The 20,811-nt window shown below is 37.8% G+C and overlaps 1 protein-coding gene across 3 annotated transcripts in view; it reads right to left on the bottom strand.

Moving 5' to 3' along the window:
- Nucleotides 1-20,811, bottom strand: part of MAP3K4 (mitogen-activated protein kinase kinase kinase 4) — an 84,163-nt gene that overhangs the window by 41,112 nt on the left and 22,240 nt on the right. For all 3 annotated transcript variants that reach the window (XM_070733807.1, XM_070733809.1, XM_070733808.1), the window contains exons 2-6: nt 17,505-17,698; nt 9,986-11,373; nt 6,196-6,438; nt 3,888-4,031; nt 1,111-1,268 (exon numbers count right to left, since the gene is read on the bottom strand). In XM_070733807.1, the coding sequence (XP_070589908.1) occupies nt 1,111-1,268; nt 3,888-4,031; nt 6,196-6,438; nt 9,986-11,373; nt 17,505-17,698 (2,127 nt within the window). The remainder of the gene's footprint in view (nt 1-1,110; nt 1,269-3,887; nt 4,032-6,195; nt 6,439-9,985; nt 11,374-17,504; nt 17,699-20,811) is intronic.

Below are 20,811 nucleotides of genomic sequence, written 5' to 3'. Positions count from 1 at the left end.
AAGCTGTCAGATTAAATCAAATATTTCTGACCCTGATTTCAAATGGGTTGAAGTTTTTTTAAAAAAAATAAATAACTAAAAACATTGCCACCACTTTTAACTTTTAGTTATATGAACTTAATTTTGCATTAGGAACTTTCATCACAGCTATATATAATTATAAACACTTTCTGTACATGGCTAAATACAGCACACATAAGCAGATATAAAAGCCATGTGCCACAATTGCATTCCAGGAAGCAATAGGTCAACTTGGCAACTTTAAGACTTCAACTCCCAGAATTCCTCAGACGGAATATTACCAAATCTGGAGACCTCTGCAATAGATTACAGACTCTTCCCTATAATTTTGTTTAATTTGCAAAAGAATAACATGTCAACCTAGTATTTTCTCAGTAAGATATTTCTGTGCCAAAATATAGGATAAGTGTTTTGGAAAAGAGCAGCAAATGAAAATCAACACTCCTGGATAGGCAAATTTCTTGGCCATACTTTAATGAGTTTATTTGACATGTGGAAGAGTGTATGAAAAGGAAAATATTATCAAAGCTAAATATATTGATCACAAAAATAAAGGGAACACTCAAATAACACATCCTAGATCTGAATGAATGAAATATTCTCATTGAATACTTTGTTTTGTACAAAGTTGAATGTGCACAACAGCATGTGAAATTGATTGTCAATCAGTATTGCTTCCTAAGTGGACAGTTTGATTTCACAGAACTTTGATTTACTTGGAGTTCTATTGTGTTGTTTAAGTGTTCCCTTAATTTTTTTGCGCAGTCTATTAAGTAGACATATTTTGAATAAATAATTGGCTTCCATTAAAATCATTCAAGTAAAATTAATATCAAACTAAAAGTGTTAGTTATCATTAAAAAAATCAACATTCAACTTGGCAGAATATAAAAATTGGGAGACATATGAGCTACTTATTAAAAAATATTACAATTGTTAATGGAAAAGTAGTATTAAAAAGTCATAGTTTGGACTTTAAAATAAAACCCAAATTTTTTAAACAGGAACTAAGGTATGAATTTTCAGTTATTGAAAGAAAGTAACTCAATAAAAACAAACAAGAGATTCATAATAATAATGAAATTCTACCAGAATAGTTTTCCAGCTTGAGCTTCACCTCCTCGTATATAAGGCGTTATTTCTTTGGTGAAATTCCATTCTTCTTCCAAAAGGTTCTTTAAACTATGAGATGCCTGAGGTAATTGCAGTAGCATTTTGATCCAGCTTCCCATGTAATCAAAATAAACCTTGAAACCCAGAGGAAAGAAAGAGTAGAGAAAGACATTTAAAGAATTGTTTCACAGCAAAGACAAATCCTCATCCGTAATATGTTAGTTTTCCAAAACTGAACATTGCTTACAATTCTCCTCTCTCCAATCATTAGGATTAGAAGTCAGAATAGAGGTAGAAATAAAAATAAGAGTAAGAATAAGAATAAGGGGATTAGTAGTTATAATTTCTATATAAATTGAAAATAAGTAATAATTAGATGGAAAGATGAGGGGTTGAAAGATGGCATTACGATGTATGTTCAAGAAGATCACTGTTCCATTAGAATGGAACATTGAAATATATATATTTCATGAGAGTTGATAAAATAATTGATTATAATAATTTATATATAATTGATATACTGTATATATATATATGTATCCCTTTTATCAATTCTCATGTTCCCAGTGCAGAATTATAGTCCCCAATTGTGCCAATCAAAAGACAGAATTCCTGAAAAACTACTGGAAACCTTGGGGAAGCCTTCATTGGCTTGGAAAAGGCATACAGTGGTACCTCTACCTAAGAACGCCTCTACCTAAGTACTTAAGAACTTTTCTAGGTAAGATCTGGGTGTTCAAGGTTTTTTTGCCTCTTCTTAAGAACCATTTTCTATTTAAGAACCCGAGCCCGGAAAAATTTCCCAGCAAATTTGAGAGCGGCGCAAAGGCATGGCCAGTTTCCTACCATTCCCCCGGGGTTTCTCTCTCTGGCGCAGTGCAGGGGAGGCAGCCTCGCGCCGGGTGTATGGGAGGCGCGTGCTCCTCACCGCCCGAGTCCCTCTTTTTTTTTTTTAAAGCCTTAAAGTTTTGGATTTTTTTGATTCCCTTCACCTCACTTTCTTCCTTTGGCAGCGACTATCCTCCTCCTCCCACCCAAATTCCGAGCTTTTATTTCTTTCCTAAGATTATTTGCTTTTACATTGATTCCTATGGGAAAAATTGCTTCTGCTTAAGAACTTTTCTACTTAAGAACCTGGTCAGGGAACGAATTAAGTTCTTAAGTAGAGATACCACTGTATTTTCATTTAAGGTAGTCCTTGACTTACAACAGTTAATTTAGTGACCATTCATATTTACTGAAAAAGTGACATGATCGTTTTTCATGCTTATAACCTTTATAGCAGCCCCAAGATCATATAATCAACATTTAGATGCATGGCAACTAGTTCATATTTATGACTGTTGCTGTGTCCCAAGTTCATGTGATCAACTTTTACAACCTTTTAGTACATATCAACTGTTATGATTTGCATAACAACTATGGCAACATCAACAAAGACTAAACTCCCTGCAGTTTTCTTTTTGGATGGGGTCATGTTAACTTCTCATCATGACATAGTTCTTCTACCCATGTCCTAAAGGTGCTTTTTCAAGAGGTAACTGGATTTTCTGGGTTTTCTTTGAAGATGTTTCACTTCGCATCCAAGCCTTTTCAGGTTTCTTGAAAAACGAAATGTCTTCAAACCCCGCCCCCCCAGAAAGTCCAGTTGCCTCTTGAAAAGGCACCTTTGGGACACCCATGACCTGGATGATTGAGAATCTCCATAGATATTATAACCATGCTTTCTGTCACTGTGCCTTCCCTTTGAAAAAGTATTTAAAATGGTTATATATAATCTGTAATCTGTCATCATTTATTGCATTTTATTGCCCCCTAATGTTAATATTCTTTGACTATTTTTAACAGGATGGCTATAAATATATTTACTAAATATAAACAAGCAAAACCCTTAAAAGCTCACAGACAAAGGAAAGAAGCCAGAATATCTCTCTTTTCAGATCTGCCGTCTCAGAGTAGCAGCAATGTACAAAACAATATATGAAGGATATGCTTCAAATACACTGCTCAAAAAAATAAAGGGAACACTTAAACAACAGAATGTAACTCCAAATAAATCAAACTTCTGTGAAATCAGACTGTCCACTTAGGAAGCAACACTGAATGACAATCAATTTCACATGCTGTTGTGCAAATGGAATAGTTGTGCAAATGAAATATTCAATGAGAACATTCCATTCATTCAGATCTAGGATGTGTTGGTGTTGAGTGTTCCCTTTACTTTTTTTGAGCAGTATTTTATTTTCTGATAGTCCTCCTTCACTGGCTCATTGATAGGCTCAGGTAGGTAATACAGTATATAATAGTCAGATCATTGAAAACACACACACACACACTCATTCATTCATTCATTCTGTCAAGTCACCTGGAATACCCAAATATACCATATTTGAGTATACCAGGCGATTCAACAGAAAAACATGTAATCTCTCCCTGGTTCAGCTGATGAGAAAGGAGAACCTGTGGCTTAGTGGGTAAAAGCACTGCCTAGCAAGGCAAGGAGCCCAGATTCAAATCCTAGAAGGGTATGGCTAGCTGATGAGAGCTAAATAGCACAAAATAGATCTATACCAGTCTCCCTTTATTTCTTTATCAGTTCTTTACAAGTTTGGAAATATATATATCTTTCAACCATATAAGAAATGGTTGCAGGGTTTTGCAGGCTAGGAAAGTTCTTTGTTAATTGAAGTAATCTAAAAATAACCAAACAAAACTTGAACCATGAATTCATGTTACATTGAATTGTTAGTTACCATTAACATCTTACGCAAGTCTTCTTCAAAAGAGTCGATGTTGCAGTGGTTCTGAAGGTCAGCCACAACTTCACGTAACATAAACTGATAATATTGCTTCATCAAGAGGCCACCTTTTAGAACCTCTTTACACTCGCGCACTAGCTGCAAGAGAACAGCCCATAAATAGTACATTGATCAATCTGGTGTTTTCATGCTGCAAAATGCAAAGATGTTTTTACAGAGCAAATTCTATAAATATCTGTCCTCTTAAGATCTGCTGGTACATGAGACAAACACCCACAAAAAGGGTGATGCAAACTAAAAACCCCAATTGGTAGAACAGCTGATGTCTGCAGAATATGAATCTAAGCCCCCCCACCCTGTCATCCATTTTTCATCTTCACAAGGCCTCTTGCTGTAATGCTTTCTCTCATGGAATTTTGCAAAATTTATTTATTTATTTATTTATTTATTTATTTGTTTATTTATATGTACATTTGTATGTACAGAACTTGAATTATCCCTCTACCGCCTGCATTTTTCATAAAACTATATTATTATTATTATTATTATTATTATTATTATTATTATTATTATTATTAAGACTTGTATGCCGCCCTTCTCCAAGGACCATTTAAGACCAAAGCATTTATAACTGTTCAATAACCAGCTAATTATACATGGTTCTTTAAAACATGTAGAGGTAGTTATTGAGTTAGGATTATTGGTACCATCGATATCAAAAGGCCATTTTTGTTATCAGCCTAAATATTTTTGATTACTGAATCATATAGAAACAATAGATATTTATTTTTAATTTTTATTACTGTTAAATTTATTTGCTTCTCATCTCATTTCAAAACAACTCTGGGTGGCTTAGAGAATAATAATACTAACATTATCAAATATATAATGACAATGCAGACAAAATAACATCATTTCCTCAAGATGGAGGAAGGAGGGGAGGTGGGATTGGCCCTTAATTAGTCAACCACTTATAAATATATAAATTAGTCAATCATTTTAAAATATATATTTATATATACACAACATTTGCAAACATTATGTAGTATGTACATCTTCATTTAGCTTTACAGCATAAATTGCCTCCTTGCCTTTCGTAAGTTACTTAAAACCCACCTCTGCCGTCAGGCATGGGGGAATTGAGATACTCTTTCCCCCTAGACCTTTACAATTCTATGCATGGTATGTATGTATGTATGTTTGGTTTTTATATTAATGGGTTTTTAATCATTTTTAGTATTGAATTACTATTGTACACTGTTTTATTGTTGCTGTTAGCCGCCCCGAGTCTCCGGAGAGGGGCGGCATACAAATCTAATAAATAAATAAATAAATAAATAAATAGATAAATAAATAAATAAATTGTCCAAAGTTAGAAAATATATGAATGGTTTTAGTAAGAAGCCATTTTATTTAATTGGGGGGCGGGAAGAGAATAAAGATTGCTTTTATGTCCTCTGCAGAATCCTCTGTCCTCCCTCTTTTCAAAATGTAAAAATCAACATCTCACAGTTATTCCCCTGGTGCTTATCATTTGTAGATAATCAGTCCAACACCCCATGCGCTGCACAGCCTTCCAATTGGGTCTCCATCATAATTCAAGGTGTTGGTTATCACCTATAAAGCCCTACATGGCTTAGGACCAGACTATTTACAAGACTGTCTCCTGCCACACACCTCCCTGAGACCGATTAGAGCCCACAGGGTTGGCCTTCTTCGGATCCCATCGTCTAAGCAGTGTCGGTTGGCAGGCCTGTGGGGGAGGGCCTTCTCTGCGGCAGCCCCGGCTCTTTGGAACCAGCTATTTCCCGAGGTCTGTATAGCCCCCACCTTACTGGGTTTCCAAAAGGCCTTGAAAACCTGGCTTTGCCAGCAGGTCTGGTGGCTGTGAGAATTGGCATCTTTCAATTCCAGCCTGGACACAAACTGATTGGGATGCTTGATGGTATGAATGTAGTGATTAGATTTAAGGATTTTTATTATTGTGAAATGCTTTAATTGATTATTTATATTATTTTATTACTTTATGCTGTAAGCTGCCCTGTGTACTCAGGGAGTAAGCGGCATACAAATTTAATAAAATAAAATAAATAATAATAATTTTGAACTTGCACAAAGCATCATTTTTTCCACTGTTGATGACATAATTATTTATAAGCAAAGAGTATTTGTTGCAAGCAATATTCTTGTTCATTATCTCGTGAGCAGTATCTGGGCTACAGGAGAGAATTGTCAATACTGAGAAGAAGATACATTTTTAACCTGCCACAGAAGAAAATAAAATAAAATATGACAGGCAAACCTGCTTAATACTCAGGAGGGATGGCTCCCCAGCAGGCCGCTGTTCCAATCTCAATTTGAGACATTCATGGATCACATTGAGAAGAACTCGGCAAAGAACAAGAAAGGCAGGTTCAAAAGATGGCAAATCCATAGATTTCAACTCTTCCCAAGATACCGTACTGCATTTTTGATCTGAAGAAGCCGGAGAATTTGACAACTGCACGTAATCTGAACATAAAATGGGATCTGGGTATTCAGGAAACTAACAGCAATAAAAGAGAGAAAGAAAGAAGTTGGTAATTAATTTCATATCTTCTTCAGAGCATTACATTTTTATAAACCAGATATTATTTTTTAAAATCACTGAAAATACATGAAGCAAAACCACCTTCTGTTTTAACTGCATCCTATCCTTGCAGATAAACATTTTCAAGAAAGATCTGCTATATTAATTATATAGCATAGATGCTGATATTCAAAGTATGCTACCGCTCCTCTCTGAATAAAAATAATTCCTTTTGGTGCAAGCATGGGAGTTAGATTGGGACTAAACAACTGGTTGCTCCAGAAAAGTAGCAATATAGAAATAATCAGGCTTGTAACAATAAAACATAACCATCATATGTTTGATAGATTTACAAGAAACACATTTTTTCATACCGTACACATCTGGCAGCTTTACACAAGGAAAATTGTTTTCAACAAAAATCCATGTAAAACTAAAATGCCAATGACATACAGGCTGGTAAAGAGGTTTCTCGCGCCAAAAAAGAGGCGGTGGCTGCAGGCTTCTTGCGCCGAAAACTACCAGTTAAAAAAGAAGCATGAAGCCCCGTCACTGCCCTGTTCCTCTCCCCCACCGCGCACCCCATTGCCTGCAGGTGCATGGGTACACCCCATTTCCAAACCTGGCCAGGAGAAGGACCTGCTGCGCCAGAAGTATGGCGTCACAGTGGAGCTGTTCAGAAGGCAGCTGGGCTGCAGTGTCCCTTTAAGGCAGTGTTTCCCAACCTTGACAACTTGAAGATATTTGGACTTCAACTCCCAGAATTCCCCAGCCAGCAAATGCTGGCTGAGGAATTCTGGGAGTTGAAGTCCAAATATCTTCAAGTTGCCAAGGTTGGGAAACACTGCTTTAAGGTACTTAAGGCGGGACCATAAAGGTACTGGCTGCAGGAGCTGCCTTTTCTGCCGGTTCTGTGGGTGTGGCTTGCTGGGGGTCATGTGACTGAGTGGGCATGGCCAACTCAATGTCACTCACAACAAGCTACCACCCCACCAAGCCATGCCCACAGAACCAGTAGTAGAAAAATTTGATTCTCACCACTGTCTGGGATGTTTTCTTCCTGCCCTGTTGAGCCTGCAACCTGAGGGGAAAGTGGGGGCTCTCATCCAAACCATGCCCAACTTTGTTTAGCTCCCAAATCTAGTTTTCACTGGCCAGTACTACCATTTGCTGAGGGAATGAAAATATATAGAGAGAATGCTATAAAAAAGAGAAGCAGACTTACCGGGCTTAGAATCTTCTTCAACTATGATGTCTAAAAATTTAAATAAAAGTAGGTTTTACCCCAGTCCCAGTAACTAAGAATAAATTATTCTGCAGTATGGACCTAGTTAAAATTGTTTCTTTAAGAAAAAAACAGTATTTGCTTTTTCAATGGTCCTCCACAGCTCCCATAGAATATTTTCCTAAATATTTACAATTCTTTATAAAAACAAGACAATAATTTAACACTCTGTAAAATTGTTAAAAACAATTTACAAATTAAAACAATCATCATCCTTATCCACATTATCAAAACCTTTGCTGAAACATATCAAATATCAGGAAAAACAATCAAATTGCTATGTCTATGGAGGAATTTAGATAGAAAGGTAGCAGCATTTTTCTCCACCTATAACATTCAGAGGTTATAAAACCTGCTTCAAGTCACTATTTGCTTCATGATAATTTCAGTAGCATAATTCTACTTTATGTTGGTTCAAAATTTAACAGTGATTAAAGTTAAAAAAACGAAACAAAATTGAGAGACAAGGTAAATCATTTATCATATGATATGATAAATGATAACATATGATAACCATGTAAATTACACAAAATAAATTAATATTTGTGTTTTTATCATAATATAAAAAAACCTGTCAGACTTCTTCCGTATCAAAATAATTTCCAGGAATCTAACATGGATATAACATTTGAATGCACCATCTACTCATCCGACATGTAGGCTATATGTTGGAGTACTTCTGAAACATGCAAACCCAAAAGAAATTTAATGAATGAGGATGGTACAGAGTTTTATGGGTGGGGTGGGGTGTTGTTAAGTGTGCAAGACAAGACTGGGATATCAGAAATTGAAATGTCCCGTAAATCCTGGATGGTTTTGGTTAGCTACTCTCATTCAGCATAATCTTCTTCACAAGATTCTTGTGAGAATAAACAGGAGAGAAAAAAAGCAGGCAGGGTTCTAGAGGGACTTGGAGGAAGAGCAGATATAATGCTTTTGTATTGATTATATTTAAAATATTCAGTTTACTGCATCATACCTCTCACAGGACTTCCTGGCAATTTTTATTCCCTAATTTCCAGAAAGATTGGAACATTTATTCTCTTTTTTATTTTGTATAAAATTACATTTCAGTCTAAAGAATATCCTTCCTTCCACAATCAAAATCACATCAGAAATCAATAAAGTAGCCCAGATAATATTCTGTGAAGGAAGTTTCATTTCTAGCACTTGGCCATTATTACTCTAAGTCCTGTCCTATGATATAGGGCCATTAGTATCATCAGTAAGAAAGGAGTGGGGAAATGGAAGAAACTGAATATCTAGTGTAGCGGTCCACAACCTTTGGGGCACCCAGGGACCGATTCCGTGGAGTGGTTTTTCCATGGACCAGAGGAGGCGTGGTTTCATGTGCTGCCGGTATCCCGGGGATGGGGCTTCGCTTGTTTGCACAGACCTCTTTCTGGCATGCTATGCTGTTCCATGGATCAGAGGTTTGGAACTTATGATGTAGTGTATTCCCTCTAAACTTTAACTGTCAGGAAATTGATACAGGTAGTCCTCGACTTATGACAACTGGGGGTCAAAAGTTATGTTGCTAAGCAAGGCAGTTGTTAAGTGAGTTAAGCCCCATTTCACAACCTTTTCTGCCACAATTGTGGTTGTTAAGTGAACCATGCAGTCAGTATGCAGTCCACGGAGAGGGGGCGGCATACAAATCCAATCAATCAATCAATCAATCAATCAATCAATCAAAAAATAAAATAAAATAATATAAAATTAAAATAAATAGATTGAATAGAAATAGAATAGAATCTGGGTTCCTCCATTGATATTGTCAGAACCTGGTTAGGAAAGTTACAAATAGTGATTATAATCCTGCAATAGTGCAACTACTGTCATAAATACACACCTGTTGCAAAGCACCCAAATTACAATTATGTGACCAAAAAAACTGCTGCAATGGTTAAGTGTGAAAAATGGTTATCACTTTTTAACGTGCCAATTAAAGTGTAATTTTGAACAGTCACTAAATGAATGGCTATAAGTCAAGGACTACCTGTATAGGCTGTGTTGTGGCCTTTCTGTAGTGCCAGACACGGAATTGACAAGGGAATACCACATATACATTACATATGTTTCACCTGGTAATGTCACCATCATTAAAGCAAGTCAACATGGTTTAGATTGTTTCAAACTATACAAGCATTTTTACATATAATTTTTTTTGAAGAAAAACATTGCTTAAAATGACTATTGCTTGAGCATCATCTATTCCACCGGCCTCACCAAACCTACCTCCAGCTGCTGATCGCTCTTTATCAATGCCACTCGGGCCCTCTGCAAGGAGCCATGCATTAACTTGTGCAGTCTTAAAATGAGTTTCCTCAACCCCATCTGTTTCAGTGCTTTATCTACAAACGGCCTATAAATAGAGGTCAAGCAATATCTGCTACAGCCCGTCTTTCTGCTGCACTCTGTAACTGCCCAGCAGGTTGAGTCGTCTTCAGATTCAAGCCTATCCAGGTTTCTTGACAAATGTTCCTGTGCCTCAAAGTCAAAATTTGTATTATTGGCAAGGTTTTTCCGGATGGCTTGTCTGAGTTCCTCCACATTCTCCTCAGAGATTTGTTCTTCATCTTCACTTCCCTCTGTGCACGCACCTGAGGTCACCCTATCATCGTCTTCTTCTTCATCGTAAATTTCATCCTCTGGATCATCGTCCCTGAATGAACGAGGAGAAGGGATTTCAAACACTGGCCAGCCAATGTCAGAAAGATCCTTGATGCCCAAAAGAGTCCCCATAATCCTTAGTTTCTGGTTCAAATCTTTTGTAATGTTCAACCAAAGACAAAGTGCCTGCACCCTGTCCTGAAAATCCTTTGCAGCATATTTTTCATAGTCACTTTGAAGGGCCTTCAGAGATGGATAAAGTGCTTCTACGTATTCTAGCAGCTCCATTATCCGCTTTACCTGCTCAAAAGAGATCCGCTGGCGATGGAGGTGCTCGTGATAGCTTGAGTAGCCCATTACATTAGCTCCATGGGCTGCTTTATACTGCCTTGCCGACGTACCATTAAGACTAGCTCCGTTCCCCACACAGGAGAGGTTCCGATAGTTTACCTTGAAAGTAAAAATTTCATTGATAATATCAGGGATGGCTTGGCGAGCTGTGTACAAAAAGAAGTCTTGGTCCTTAATAGTCCGCCCGGCGTGCCACGCCTGCAGTTCAAGCCAGATTAATTCATTGGATCGGTTTAATTCAACAGAGGAAGTGCTTTCCTGGCCTTTCTGCTCCTTGTCCTTTTTCTTGGAAACTGAGGTAAGCTTTAGCAATAGCCGCAGGGTCTCAAAAAACTTTAAGCGGTCTGCTGGGTAATCAGTACGAGACGTCTGGCGTGTAGTTTTGGCTATAGGCACAGGTACAGATACTGGAGGCTTAGCGTTGCTGCAGCCAAGGCTGAGGTAAGGCTTATTGAAATCAACATCCGGAATCGACTTTTTTGGTAAGGATCCACTAACCGAGTCCAACATGAACGAACACTGTACGTTTTTCTTGTGATCCCTCTCAGTTGTCCTTAGGGTGGCTCGGAACTTTTTCCCCTGCTTATAGCTGTGCTCTTCTGAGTTCTCAGAGATTTTACTATTATCTTTGTTAGGCAGCTGGTTGGGTGAACTCATTTTCTCTGAAATCATAACACAAAATACATTTGTTTCACATCAAAAGAAAAAAAACCATAGAAACATAGAAGACTGACGGCAGAAAAAGACCTCATGGTCCATCTAGTCTGCCCTTATACTATTTCCTGTAATTTATCTTACAATGGATATATGTTTATCCCAGGCATGTTTAAATTCAGTTACTGTGGATTTACCAACCACGTCTGCTGGAAGTTTGTTCCAAGGATCTACTACTCTTTCAGTAAAATAATATTTTCTCATGTTGCCTTTGATCTTTCCCCCAACTAACTTCAGATTGTGTCCCCTTGTTCTTGTGTTCACTTTCCTATTAAAAACACTTCCCTCCTGAACCTTATTTAACCCTTTAACATATTTAAATGTTTCGATCATGTCCCCCCATTTCCTTCTGTCCTCCAGACTATACAGATTGAGTTCATTAAGTCTTTCCTGATACGTTTTATGCTTAAGACCTTCCACCATTCTTGTAGCCCGTCTTTGGACCCGTTCAATTTTGTCAATATCTTTTTGTAGGTGAGGTCTCCAGAACTGGACACAGTACTCCAAATGTGGTCTCACCAGCGCTCTATATAAGGGGATCACAATCTCCCTCTTCCTGCTTGTTATACCTCTAGCTATGCAGCCAAGCATGTTTTTTTTTTTTTAAAAAAAATAATCCTACTTTATACTAATTTTATTTATTTCTTCCATTCCATAAGTGTTCGGTTTTGCTGTATGCTAAATATGCATGACACGTTCATGACAGACCCTTAAAATTATGTAAAAGGTTCAAAACCTAATAGATATCACACATAATTCAAATGCCACTCAAATACTCTGCCCATGTTTTTACGTCAAGTGTCATAAATTTATGAAACACAAGCATACAATAGAAACCACATTGATGTCAAACTTGGCAAGATCATGTGAATTATGCAAATTATGTAATTTGGCTCAGTTAAATCATGATGCAGATGGTGTACAGTACAGAATGTGCACTATTTATGTGATGACATCATAAGACATACGACATCATTCTCCATCTGCCTTCTTATGATATCTATATAACACAGATTGTTACCTGGTACTTAGCTGTGCCCACAAATTAAGACGATAAAATGTCTTAGTAGTTATGAGAATGGCAACGGAATAGTCATATCCCACTCATTCAACCATAACACACTGATGCTTCAGTAATTACATCTAAAGTTATCTGTGGCCAGGTTTGAAACTCTGAATTATTAGGTTCCTGTCATTACAAAACCACATGCCAAATTAAGTTTTTACTTAAAACTTCAGGTTTTTTGTGTTACTGCTATTTTTAAACAGAGATAAACCTCAATTATCTGATTTAGTTATCTTAATTTCTGTACCTCTTCATTATGCCTTCCTAGTCATTCAACTTCAAACCAAAATCCAACATAAGAATGCAAAAAACCATCTTTTGGAAATGTCCATGAATGTGTAAGTAGCAATAATTGATAACCACACCAAAGAGGCCTTTGAAACATACTTCACTCAAAATTCAAGGCTCTCTGAGTCATTTTGTACCCAAAGACATCATAATTATATTGTGGAGTTTTTAAAATAACAGGGCTAATGGAAACATTCAGTTGTACTAATTGTAATCCTAAGAAGTGACTTCTCATTACAATTATCTCTTTTACTACACATAGCAGCTGGAACCAGTGACTAAACAGAAGTCTTCAGAGCATAAACCTTGATGGAATGATAAAAAAAATCATATTTGTTTCTTAAAACTCCAGATTAAATCTTTCTAAAATGTATATACTATTGCATAAGAACTAAAAAGCAAAACAATGAGGTTGCAAAACTAATTTTATTGATGCATAATTTCATTCCAATTAATGTGAGGAATGTCCCCGTCTTGAGAAGGATACTTGAGCAACTGATCGATTTTGTGGATCCATTTTGGTTAGTTTAAGGCTGGCCTTTCCATTAAGGCTAGCATAATAACCCTCTCTCTTAGCTGAAAGAAAAAACATGGAGGGTGATTCTGATGAACCTCTGAATGGGTTTTTGAAATATTTATCATGATGTCTTTCTGGAGAAGTTGTCCAAGTTAGATGAACGGGAACTCTATGCATAGCCCTGCTTGCACAGCATAGCCATCTCCTGAAAATGGTGCTGCAGGATTCTGCAAGGTTGCATTTTATCTCTCATGCTGTTTAAAATCTACATGAAGCTGCTGAATGAGATCATTTGGAGATTAAGAATAAAGTGTCACCACTTTGCTGATGACACACAGCCGTCTGTTTTCATTAGCTCCAGGAGAAGCAGAAATATTAATTCACTGCTGGCCACAGTAATGGGCTGGATCAGGAGTAGGCAAAGTTGGCTCTTCTGTGACATGTGGACATCAACCCCCAGAATTCCTGAGCTAGTATGATTGGCTCAGGAATTCTGGGAGTTGAAGTCCACATATCACAGAAGAGCCAACTTTGCCAACCCCTGGGCTGGATAAAGGCTGTCTGTCTTGTCTGTCTATCCAATATTTCTGGGCAAAATAGAAATGCTGAGAGCAGATTAATTTATCCGTGTGAACAAAGGTCAATTTATTTTGGAAAGTGATCTACAACTCTTAAAAGTTGTAGATCAGTTTCTCAGTTGGAGTATTCTTTTGGTCACTAATGATCCAAAGTGTTCTCTGTGGTACAAAGTGTATTTTACCAACATAGATTTGTAATGTATATCAACTATGGACCTTATGAATCTGGAAAAATTCTCTATTTTCCTTGTGTTCCTTATATGAAATTGTTTATAAGAGGTTGTTAGTGCAGTTGGACTTTTTAGTAATAGCCCCTAGATTCTGGCATGTCCTCCCTAGTAAGTAAGAAAGCCTGGAACCAACATTACTGTCCATTCATCACCAGAGAAACATTACTTTATTATATGACTATATATTACATTTAAAATATATGTTGCTTAGGAACTTCTAATGACTTCAATATGGCTTTTCTTGGTTATCTTTTATCTTAAAAGTATATTTTAACTTCCAAACATTTTAAACTATGATTTTAATGTATGGTATGCTGTCCTTGAAAAATTGGGTTTTAAGTGACAACCTAAATTTAATAAACGCATTTTTTAAATTACTCTTATTGTAAATTTAGTGGTTCTATCAATAGAGTATTTAAAGAAACTATTAATATAATTCTGAGTAGGGGACAAAACTATACATGTTTGTCTTTTCATTATTATTATTATTATTATTATTATGATTATTCATTTCATTTTCATTTCATTTATTAGATTTGTATGCCGCCCCTTTCCGTAGACTTGGGGCAGCTCACAACACAATAAAAACAGTTTATAACAAATCTAATAATTTACAATATACAATATTAAAAAAAAACCCATTATTAAACAAACATACACACAAGCATACCATACATAATTACTTATTATTATTATTATTATTATTATTATTATTATTATTATTATTGAGATGCAGGGATGATGGAAATTTTACTACTAATTTATTCCAAATCTGAATGCAAAAAGCATAAACTAATTCCTACACTCATTTTTCTCTATATCCATGAGGGCAAACCTATGGTAGGCGTGCCACAGGTGCATGTGGAGAAATATTGAGCTCACGCAAGGCGTTGCCCTATGTCAGCTCCAGTGCATATGCCATTTTCATCCTTGCCAGGCTTCAGGAGGGTGAAAAATGGCCCAACAGCCAAACCGGAAGTCAGTTTTTCCGAACTTCTGGTTTGCCCATTGGGCTGTTTTTCGCACTCCAGAGCCTTCAGGGAAGCCTGAGGGTAAAAAACAGCCCAACAAGAAGGCCACATATGCGGGGGTACATGCATGCACAGTGTGGCACACACTTTCATTTTTGGCACACAAGAAGAAAAAGTTTCACCATCACTGCCCTACATCTTGAATTTTCAGCAATTGGGTAAATTACACACAAATAATGTGCCTTGTACATCCATATAAATATATCTGAATCCACAAAATACTTTTTATTACTATCTTATCCTTCTACATAACAACTAAGGTGCTAAGTGTTGTGAATACTTAGGTGGCCAAAGTTAGTTTACTTTTCCTATCTTGGCAGGTAGCCATGCTCTTGGGATAATACCGATATAACACTGACCTACTTTAAGAGATATTTTTAACGATGATAAAATGCAGAATTTTTTTATAGTTCTACCTTTTATAAATCTCATCTACAATAAAAGAGCAGTAGAAAAAGAGATTTAATAAATTTATAATTCTATTAAACCTGAAATTCTGCTAACCAGGATGCTACACAGTTTGCATAGATTGAAGAATATTTCTACTTTTTGACAATACTCATATTTTGCAAAGCATATTGCCAGTACTAATGTAGTAAATACAGACTGACATAATAAAACTTCTATTATTTTTTTAGCGCCTTCAAGTCATGGCTGATTCCTAGATGCGTCCCTGCAGGTTTATTATATTTCAATAGTAGCTTGCCCTTGCCTGTTTCTAGGGCTAAAAGAGGTATGATCCCCTAAGATTATCCAGTCAGTATCTTGGGTTCTACTTCAGTGCCTTAACTACTTTACCAAACTAGCTTTCAATAAAAGACTATTACCATACTGTTATTTACCCTGTGTTTGTGAAAATAAGGCTGTCTTATATTTTTCTAAACCACAAAATAAATGCTTTGGCCTTATTTTTGGGGAGGTCTTAGTATTTTGGGGGACATGGAGCAAGACAGGGCTCCTCTGGCCATCTTACTGGTTTCCAGCTTTACCTCCCTAACCCTAACCAGGGGAATTGGCAGAGACCAGTTGCACATGCATTTCAATATTTTCGGGAGTGGGCTTACTTTCACGGTAGTTAAAGTGAAAACGACGTTTTGCAAAATAAAGTCAGTAGATTATTTTAAATAATCATGTACATTTGTCAAAATAATGTACATGCATTCAAGATACAGTGATACCTTGTCTTACAAACTTAATTGGTTCTGGGACGAGGTTCTTAAGGTGAAAAGTTTGTAAGACGAAACAATGTTTCCCATAGGAATCAATGGAAAAGCGATTAATGCGTGCAAGCCCAAAATTCACCCCTTTTGCCAGCCGAAGCGCCCATTTTTGCACTGCTGGGATTCCCCTGAGGTTCCCCTCCATAGGAAACCCCACCTCCGGACTTCTGTGTTTTTGTGATGCTGCAGGGGAATCCCAGGAGGGGAATCTCAGCATCGCAAAAACAAGCGCTTCGCTGGCAACGGAAGTCCGGAGGTGGAGTTTCCCATGGAGGGGAGCCTCAATGGAATCCCAGCAGCGCAAAAACGGGGGCTTCGCTGGCAATGGGAGTCTGGAGGCGGGGCATCCCAGTGGCGGCGGTGGGTTTGTAAGGTGAAAATAGTTTGTAAGAAGAGGCAAAAAAACCCTTAAACCCTGGGTTTGTATCTCGAAAAGTTTGTATGATGAGGTGTTTGTAAGATGAGGTATCACTGTACATGACTTCCCTCTGTACTATCTTGCTTCCATAAGCCCATGCAGAACTATAGAGCATCTGCTTGCTTAAAAAAGATAAGACAGTTAAATAATTCAGAGTGGTAAAAATGTCCTTTCTCTGTAGCAGACAATTTTGGACAATTACTGCCTGTCAGAATAGATAAAACCAAGGCAAATACACAATTACACAACATTGGGACAAGTTGACTACCTACAATGTTATTTTATTCCCATTTCTAATGGCTTTTAATATACTTTGCAATGAATTAACCCCCTTAATCCTGCTGCTCTTCTGTGCTAGTTGTATTGCAAAAGAGCAGGTGATGAGACAGAAATCTGAGGCCCTTTGATCTTCCCACAGAATGCTTAGCCATTCTGTATCAGGAGTGTCAGGACAGTAGGCTCCGTGGATGTGAGCTTGGCTATTCATTGTTCATCCAATGAAATGGGGAATGGGCGATTTCTGCCCATTCAGCAGAAAGGAAGAGACCCTATCATGTGTGCTTCCCCTCTAGCCACAGAAACACTTCGTTTCTCAATTTTCACTGCATTGGACGAAAGCTCCCGTCTTGTCTGTCTGATATAAACATACTGGGAAAACGACAGTAGACTTCAAGCAAGTTGCTCACTGCTGTCTGCTTTACTTTTTGCAATCCTGAAAAATTATTGCGTACCTTTCAAAGCAGAACGGTTGGTAAGTTTCCCAACGTTGCTACTTTTCAGATGCTTTGTTGACAGGCGTTTCATCTGCCGTGCTGTGCTAGGAGGGGAGGTTCCATAGAAGGTTTCAGTATTTGCTTCATCTGATAAGTCTTCAGTATCAGATTCAGATATCTTGCAAGTAGCATCTTCAAATCTGCCCTCTTGCCTATGTAAGGAATTAAATAAATTAGGAATTATAGGTGTACAATCCCCACCCTGCCCCACCCCAATTTAAATGCTTTCATCTAAGAGTCATTCTCTTTCTGCACATTTGCCACTCCAGAGAGATATATAGCAGCTCCCCTAAGCAGTGTTATTTCCCCAGTTACTACCATTTGTATGTCTTTGGTTGGAAAATCTTGTAAATTGAATTGAATTTTTTTTTTAAAATGATCTATGATCAGTTAACACAGAGATTCTCAACCTTTCTAATGCTGCGACCCCTTAATACAGTTCCTCATATTGTGGTGACCCCCAACCATAAGTCTAGCGCCAATTCTCCCAACAGAGCTTTAAGATGATTGACAGGAAGATCAGAGGGACACTCCCACTGTAAACACCTGATAATGGTCGGATTGTAAAAAATATGTTCCAAGGCGCCAGAATAGAAGGTTTAGTTCCTAACATCATGTGAAATTTGTATTTTCCCAGAGTCTTAGGTGAATGGTCATTCGACCCCCAAAGGGGTCCCGAGCCCCGAGTCCCGAGCCCCCAGGTTAAGAACCACTGAGTTACCAGGACAAAACAAAGGTGTACAAACTGGTAGAATTGCCAGAATTACATCACAAGTTGATATACAGTGGTACCTCATGATACGAACCCCTCGTCTTACGAACAACCCGAGATACGAACTAGGGGTTCAGAAAATTTTAGTCTCTTCTTACGAACTTTTTTCTTCTTACGAACCCGCCCCCGCCGAGAAGCCCCGCCTCCCGGCTGTCGCTTTTTAAAACAGTCGGGGGGCTTCCCAGCGTCCTCCTGAACCCGAACGCCAAACCCGAACTTCCGGGTTCGGCGTTCGGGAGGCCGCCAAGAAGCCCCCCGGCTGTTTTAAATGGTGACAGCCGGGCGGCGGGGCTTCCCAGCGGCCTCCCGAACGCTGAACCCGGAAGTTCGGCAAAAGTTCGGGTTCAGGAGGACGCTGGGAAGTCCCCCGGCTGTTTTAAAAGGTGACAGCCAGGCGGGGCTTCCCAGCGGTCTCCCAAACCCGAACTTTTGCCGAACTTCCGGGTTCGGCGTTCGGGAGGCCACTGGGAAGCCCCGCCGCCCGGCTGTCACCTTTTAAAACAGCCGGGGGGCTTCTCGGCAGCCTCCCGAACGCCGAACCCGGAAGTTCGGGTTTGGTGTTCGGGTTCAGGAGGACGCTGGGAAGCACCCCCGGCTGTTTCCCCCTGGAACCAATTAGGTTTGTAAGACGAGGTATTACTGTATATACATTTGCATCTATTAAAAAATGAATCATGCAATAGCATAAAGAATTGTGCATACGTGTCACTAAATACTACATGCATCTCTAGCAAACTGTCAAATATGTATTGTAAATGAAGCGTTATCCCTTATCAATTTGCTTGCAACTATCTGAATATAAAAGGATCAGTGTTTGCATTGAAACCCTACGGTATGAGGGACATTTCCTCAATTGATCTTTCTTTCACCAATTCTGTGGACACCAAATGCCATAGTAATTGGGGAGCAAACCATTAACAGGCCACTAATTTCTATATACATGCAAGGCAGGGTTCTTGTCTCATTGGGGAAGGCAGCAGACACCTAATATGAAGAGCAACATCTTCTCTACAAACTTAAGAATGTTTAAAGTATATTTCTACAAAGAAAAATACATGATTTCTACAATTGAAAAAAATATTGTGAAAAACTTTGGGGTGGGGTCTGGGGTCTCTATAGAAGAACAGTTTTCAAGGAACAGTTTTTACGTAGGGTACATGAAAACATTACAAATTTTGAATAACTCCAGTCTCCAGCATCAGAGAACTGCAATTCCCTTGTATATCAATGCTCCTCTAGGAAACCCTCCTACTATGTAGTGTATTTTTCAGAGTATAAGATGCACCAGAGTATAAGACGCACCTTAGTTTTGGGAGAGAAAAACAAGGAAAAAAGGCCTCTGCCTCCCAGCAATTTGCCAAACAGCACACAGCACAGATATGCTGTGTATTTTTTTTATTTATAAAAAAATTATAAAATAATGACTATGGGGGGAAAAATTGGATAGTCTGTAAAAGATAGGGGAGTATGTTATAAGTCTGTCTAATGTGGGAAGATTTAAGACAAAGTACTCAGGGAAAGATAATGAAGGTGAAAGAAGAAGTAGTGAAGTTTCAAAGTTCTGGCCAGGTACCCTCTCTTACATTTTGGGCACTTTGGCAATCAGCCTGCATTTACAACTATATGTGGCGTCCCACAGTCACATAACCATGATTAAAAAAGTTTTTTCCCCAAATCAGCATTTATTTCATTTCTGGCAAAAAAAACCCAAAACCTGCCACATAGCAAACAATGGATTTGCTTAATGATTATTTGTTTAATAACCACTGAATTCATTTAGCAAGCAATGTATAAAGGATCTTAAAATCTACCATGATCACACCATAACATGTACCAAGCATTATGACATGAACATAATTGTGGGCTTGCTTACAGTCCTAAATCAAGGACTATTTCTACTTAAATCTATACTGTATATCCTAAAGTGTGCAAGATAACAGATCTTCAATTGAAGTCTACAAGTTTGAAGATCTCTGCTCCAGATGGATTGGTGTTGGATCAGATGAACTTCAATGACCCTTCGAAGTTAAGAATGCAAGTAGTCCTTGACTTATAACCACAATTAGGCCAAAATTTCTGATGTTAAGCAAGACAGTTATTCATTTTATGACTTTTCTTACCACAGTTGTTAAGTGAATCACTGCTGTTATTAATTTAGTAACTTTATTTTTTTTGAAGTGAATCTGGTTTCTTTATTGACTTTGCTTGTCAGAAAGTCACCAAAATGAAAACCAAATTTCAAATTATGAAACCTGTTTCCTCATTAAAATGATTTCATGTCAAAAAGCCTTGGCATAAAACCTACTCATGTGCAGTTGCAGGCAGCACACATAACACTGGGTTATGCAGAAGAGTGTTTCATTCAGTATGAAAAAGCTTAAAATATGAGACATACTTTGCTCTCTGAATTGGAATAGGTAGCACAGAAAAATCTTAGGTGCTTTGAAAGAAGCAGAATCTTTGAACATCTACTAGCTCAATCTTTTGTTCTAA

This window comes from Erythrolamprus reginae, chromosome 1 (genome assembly GCF_031021105.1).
Source record: "Erythrolamprus reginae isolate rEryReg1 chromosome 1, rEryReg1.hap1, whole genome shotgun sequence".
In the NCBI taxonomy this organism is placed as follows: Eukaryota; Metazoa; Chordata; class Lepidosauria; order Squamata; family Dipsadidae; genus Erythrolamprus; species Erythrolamprus reginae.
This window is presented reverse-complemented; position numbering and strand designations above follow the sequence as displayed.